The sequence below is a fragment of the Macrobrachium nipponense genome, chromosome 4, assembly GCF_015104395.2.
Source record: "Macrobrachium nipponense isolate FS-2020 chromosome 4, ASM1510439v2, whole genome shotgun sequence".
Classification (NCBI taxonomy): Eukaryota; Metazoa; Arthropoda; class Malacostraca; order Decapoda; family Palaemonidae; genus Macrobrachium; species Macrobrachium nipponense.
In genome coordinates, this window is record NC_061100.1 from 147,154,911 (window position 1) to 147,160,192 (window position 5,282).

At 35.4% G+C, this 5,282-nt stretch overlaps 1 protein-coding gene across 1 annotated transcript in view; it reads left to right on the forward strand.

The window, feature by feature from the left end:
- LOC135211276 (carbohydrate sulfotransferase 9-like) overlaps window positions 1-1,510 on the forward strand; it is a 24,101-nt gene extending 22,591 nt beyond the window's left edge. Inside the window, exon 8 of the mRNA XM_064244594.1 lies at window positions 1-1,510. This exon is cut by the window's left edge and continues 95 nt beyond it. Within this exon, the coding sequence (XP_064100664.1) occupies window positions 1-84 (84 nt within the window). The 3' untranslated portion in view covers window positions 85-1,510.
- Window positions 1,511-5,282: the final 3,772 nt, after the last annotated feature.

The following is a 5,282-nucleotide window of genomic DNA, read 5'->3' on the forward strand; positions in this document are numbered from 1 at the left end:
GGACAGTTCCAAGGGTTGCTTGAGCTTTACAAGTACGATTTGGAACTCTTCCAGTATGAATCTGCTTCCCTGCGAACCTGTTGACATTTGCAAATGGAAGAAATTAGAGCGAGATAACATCATCGTCGACATTTTTACAAGCCTTCAGTTGAACAGGATGTGATTCGCCTTCTCTTCACAGCTTCACTGGACTTGCATTTGTGAAATACTCCACTAAATATCTAGATAAGGTGCAGTTGCCTTGGGCTTGCGTGTGGTGAATAGCCTACTAAACATCTAGACAAGGCGCTGTTGCGCTGGACTTGTCTGGTAGGCAGTCCACTTAACATCTAAACAGGGCTCTGTTGCACTGGAATTATGTGTGGTAAACAGTTCACTATATAACTAAAGAGGGTTCAATTGGGCTGGAACTAAGTGTGGTAACATTCCACAAACATTTAAATAACGTACAGCTGCCATGGTACTGTGATTGGCAAACAGCCCACTAAAGATCTGGTTAAGTTACAAATGTCCTGGGTAAGCATAAAGCTGTAGGAAGCAGTGAAAGGATAAGAACTGAAATAAATCCATTTGTGTCATCTTAAAGCTTTTAGACTCAAGATTTAAGATTGCTTATCTTCTTGACCCTGCTATTATGAGATTATTTTGAAAGGACGTTACAGTACCTGTGAAATAATCGGAAGCATAAATGTATAATGCCCAATTTTTGTCATGATAACATTTATCATTACAGAAAGAAATAGTCCCAGTAATAATGGTTCTTGTACTGCTGCTTTTCTTTAAGATTTACGTATGAACTGCTTGAGAAATCTTTTATTTTCCATTCATTTTTTTTCTTTTTTTTCTTTTTTTTAAATTTTTGCGTAATTATTTCTGTGTATGTTATTTCCAGTGACAACCACAGATGGCATTGAAATTTACTGAAGTCTTTCCACTCTATTCAAATCATAGAAGTATAATCATTTAACTAGGTGAATAATTGTCAGAAAAAATTTGATACGAGTATATTTTTGTAAGTTATTTATATGCCAGTGTGCATAGTTCTTTGTTAGACACCGTTTTGCTGCTTCGTGCTGCTATAATTCTAGTGCCTGAATTTACGGCTTAGTTACTAATCTTATGATAGATCACAGATGATAGATCACAGAAAAACCTTCACTCAAATTTGGTAATATATTATTTGTAAAACGATAGCAATTAACATAATTTTTGCGTGCTTTACTATAGGTCCACCTTGTTCTAAGCAAAGCCCCTTCCACACGAGGGGGAAAGACAATCTCGCTTTTAAACAGTGTTACCAGATCAAACAGTCCAAGGCCGGCAGTAGGCACAGGCAGGCGAACCCGTAACTTGAACAACACTCGTGATCGCCATCCACCCACAAAATTGGTAACAGTATCTGCCCGGTGAGCATTTGCCCCTCATGTGGAAGGGACTTTTGTGGCTTAAGCATGATGTGGTATGATTATGTTGAAAGGTAAGTCTGACATTAAAGTTTTCCCTCTCATAACCAGTGATTTTTCTAAATCAGTAGGCTACCTAAGTACAATCTTGCAACTGTTGCATAATGAAGTCATTTCTGTAAATAATGCAGACATAAGGACGATCTTTATGTCTGCATGAAAGTAGAATTCTCACACTTTGGGTACGTAGCAAAATTTTGGGATGGCTTGTTTGTGATAAATCACCTTTTTTATTCGATTACCTATATGCATATCTTCCTATGCCTTATTTTACAACCACGGGAACATTGCCATCTCTGAACTGTAATGGAAACATTCACTTGTAACAAAGGTCCAGAAAATATTTCAAAATTTGCATCCTATATACGCCATAAAAAAATCTGCGACAAGTGAGAATTTTGCATCAGTGCTAGAAACTATCTCAAAATCAGTCGATTGCAACCTGCTCTATGAAGCGATTGGTCGTCGTCTGGTTCCTGACATTTCCGTATGTTTATGAAGAACCCACTTCTGGTAGTTAAGGCTGCCTGAAGTTACAGTGATCGTAAAGATTGAGAACCCAGATGAATTACAAGAATGATCCCTCAGTTTGAAACAGTAACTTGCCTGATATTTGTGAACCTACACAATCCTCACTTTCCAAAACAAGTTAAGTATATTTTAGTTTTACCAGACCACTGAGCTGATTAACAGCTCTCCTAGAGCTGGCCCGAAGGATTAGATATTTTTACGTGGCTAGGAACCAATTGGCCACCTAGCAATGGGACCTACAGCTTATTGTGGGATCCGAACCACATTATATCGAGAAATGAATTTCTGTCACCAGAAATAAATTCCTCTGATTCCGCGTTGGCCGAACCGAGAATCGATCTTCGGAATCGATCTTCGGACCACCGGATTGGCAGCCGTGCGCGAAAACCACTCGTCCAACGAGGAACATACGTCCCAAACAGAAATTGAAAACTGTATCCTGAAAATGCAAAGCAAAGTTTTACCATTTGATGGACTTTTGACACAGTCGTTCAAGAAACCATTAATATCAGGACAAATAAACTTATATGTATTTTCAGTTGCTTAAGGCTCTCGTAATTAGTCCTTGATGCATTTTCTTGATGTTAATCCGTGCTACTAGGTATAAGCATACCCAGTTAAACAGGAAAATTTTCGAACTGAAGCCAATGACGTAGTAGCAAGTTACCACAATGAAGAATAAAATCATTGTCATTGGATGTATCATTTACAAATGACAATAGCGCCAGAGTAAAGTGATAGCTGATGGCAGCATTTTATTGAAAGATTCTTTCCCTTATGGCCATTAGAAATGGTTGGCTGGAGGAGAAAAATGTATTCTATAATCCCTAACTAACCATCTCCAACAAAATATTCCATTGAAATAGGAAATCGCCTCCCTAACCACATTGGTACGTAGTGTAGGAAACATGGTAACACATGCTATACAAAAAATCCTTATCTTTAAGGAAGTAATTCAGTAAACACAGATAGCCAGTCCGGATGTCTGTCCGAGGTAGTTCAGTTCATGGCAGTCCTAAGGGTAGTTTAAATGTTCTGCAAAAATATTCTGAAAAATATTCCGCTCAACTTCTGCAGCATTGAGAAAATGTCTGTCATTTTTAATCTTTTTCTTATATATAATAAAACAATCGAGAGTTTTTTTTTAAAGAAACTGGTTTGTGTACTTCATTAAATGTTTGTCATACTTATAAGAGATTATTGAAATATTTTGACTGACTAATTTATCATGATTCCAATGAACTTGTGTGTAATTATGTAAACTTAATAACCAAAGTGATATTTTAATCATACAAATTGTCATAGAATATAGGTGTACAATGAAGTTGTACGTTATGTAAAATTTAAATGTACATGAAAATATTTCATGTATATGTATTACGTTTACATTCCCTTTTTTTCTGTAACGCAAACTTGTATGGAATATATTTTTTTAATGTGTCTATCCTTTAACGGTCTAAGTATCAGATTTCATTAAATAACACATTTATGCTTTCACAAACATTAAAAAGTTTATCCTTAAATACTACAACTACTTAAATGTTAGTATAATTTTAAAAACAATCTTTGGGTAGACTATACAGATCAAAAACTATAATCATTCATCAGTTTCCCAAAACCATTACTCGTTTGTCAGTCAAGTAGCAAAAGCACCAGGTCTTATTAATTTACTTGATACACAAAGGTCAGACTGTTACAAATTGGGGGTGGAGGGGCTTGGTGCAATCTGTTCAAAACCTCACACTTTTATTTATTCTTGATTAAACCTCATTTTCCGTTCCCATTTGTTCTGTTTATGTCAGCTAATTAGTCGGTGAAATTTTTGCCTTAACGTTGCAGCAACGTTCCCTGAATGTCAAACATCCACCAAACCTACTTACAACCTATTTACAACGTTGCAATTACATTCGGTGCTAGCTGGGAAAGATTAATAACATAAGATACAAATGAAATTAATCATTCAATGAGAATTATAATTCAATGGCACTCAAATGAAACAAATTACAACAAGATTCAAAGAATCAGGGCAGTCGCCCTTTCTAGATCCACACACATCACTACACAACACTAAATGATAGTTAGGTCACCTCAAAGTTGAGCCAAGAAGCTGTTCGTTCCGTCCTGCATTCGGGTTTTGTTGGGGAAAAGAGACAAGTTATACAATTACCATGAATGCAGAACTGACTTACAAAGTTTCATGAACATAAAAAACTTTGTAATAATTATCAAGTTCGTTGTCAAAAATAAATTCCAAATATAATAGTGTGGAATTTCAACATATTTGTTAAATGTAGTGAATTAATTGAAGGTGTATGACAATACAATTTTGGGCGATGTCACGCCCATACTGTGTATGTAGGTACGTCCATAAGGGGACACGCACAGGAGCGATTAGGGGGGCAAACTACTACCTTTCCTTTCCCCTCCGATCTCTCGACCTCTCCTAATGGCTTCTCTGGCGAGAGGTATAAACAAGATTTAGTAACACCTTCAACTCTTACCATACGTGATATGCGCAATATACATTCACCAAGAGCGATTTAATAATATATACAGAGATACATGAATTATCATAACTAAAACAATAATTACACTGCGTTAATAAAACGTTTATGTCAAAAGACTTCGTCTCTGTGTAAAACCATCTTTCGGTGCTAACCGCACCGCAGATACTACAATTAGAACATAGCAAAATCAGATCAAATAATGTTAAGAGTGTCATTCTCGAATAGATGTGGTTCTTTCACCCTTATTATATCATGCAATATAGACATGTATAATTTTACAAAATACATGGCCTTGAGAATATATTTGGTTTTCACAAGAACACAAATACATACCACGTAGTTCCTGTTTGTCGATCAACTGACAGACGACAATTCATATTGAAAAATCAATCCTTAATTTCTTTTGCGAACGATACTAATAACTACTGTAAGAGATGGATAGCATGGAACAGCGAATACACAAAAACATTAGAAAAAAATTTTTGTGAGAGGAATTCCTCCCAATGTTATTTTTTACGTTCATTAGAATTAATTATATTGTAAAAAGCTATGACATAGCATTTGATAGAAATAGGTACTCGTAACTTTTTATTTTTATTATTTATCTTTTCTGCACTGAATAAAGAAATCAAATCTGTGATATATAGTTCTAATGCTGTTTTACTTAATACACAAAAAAGGGTAAATACATCACTCATATTTTGATAAATATTCTTGTAAACATAAACGATTATAAATGAAAATGATAAGTAATGATTGGATGAATTAAAGCAAAACATAA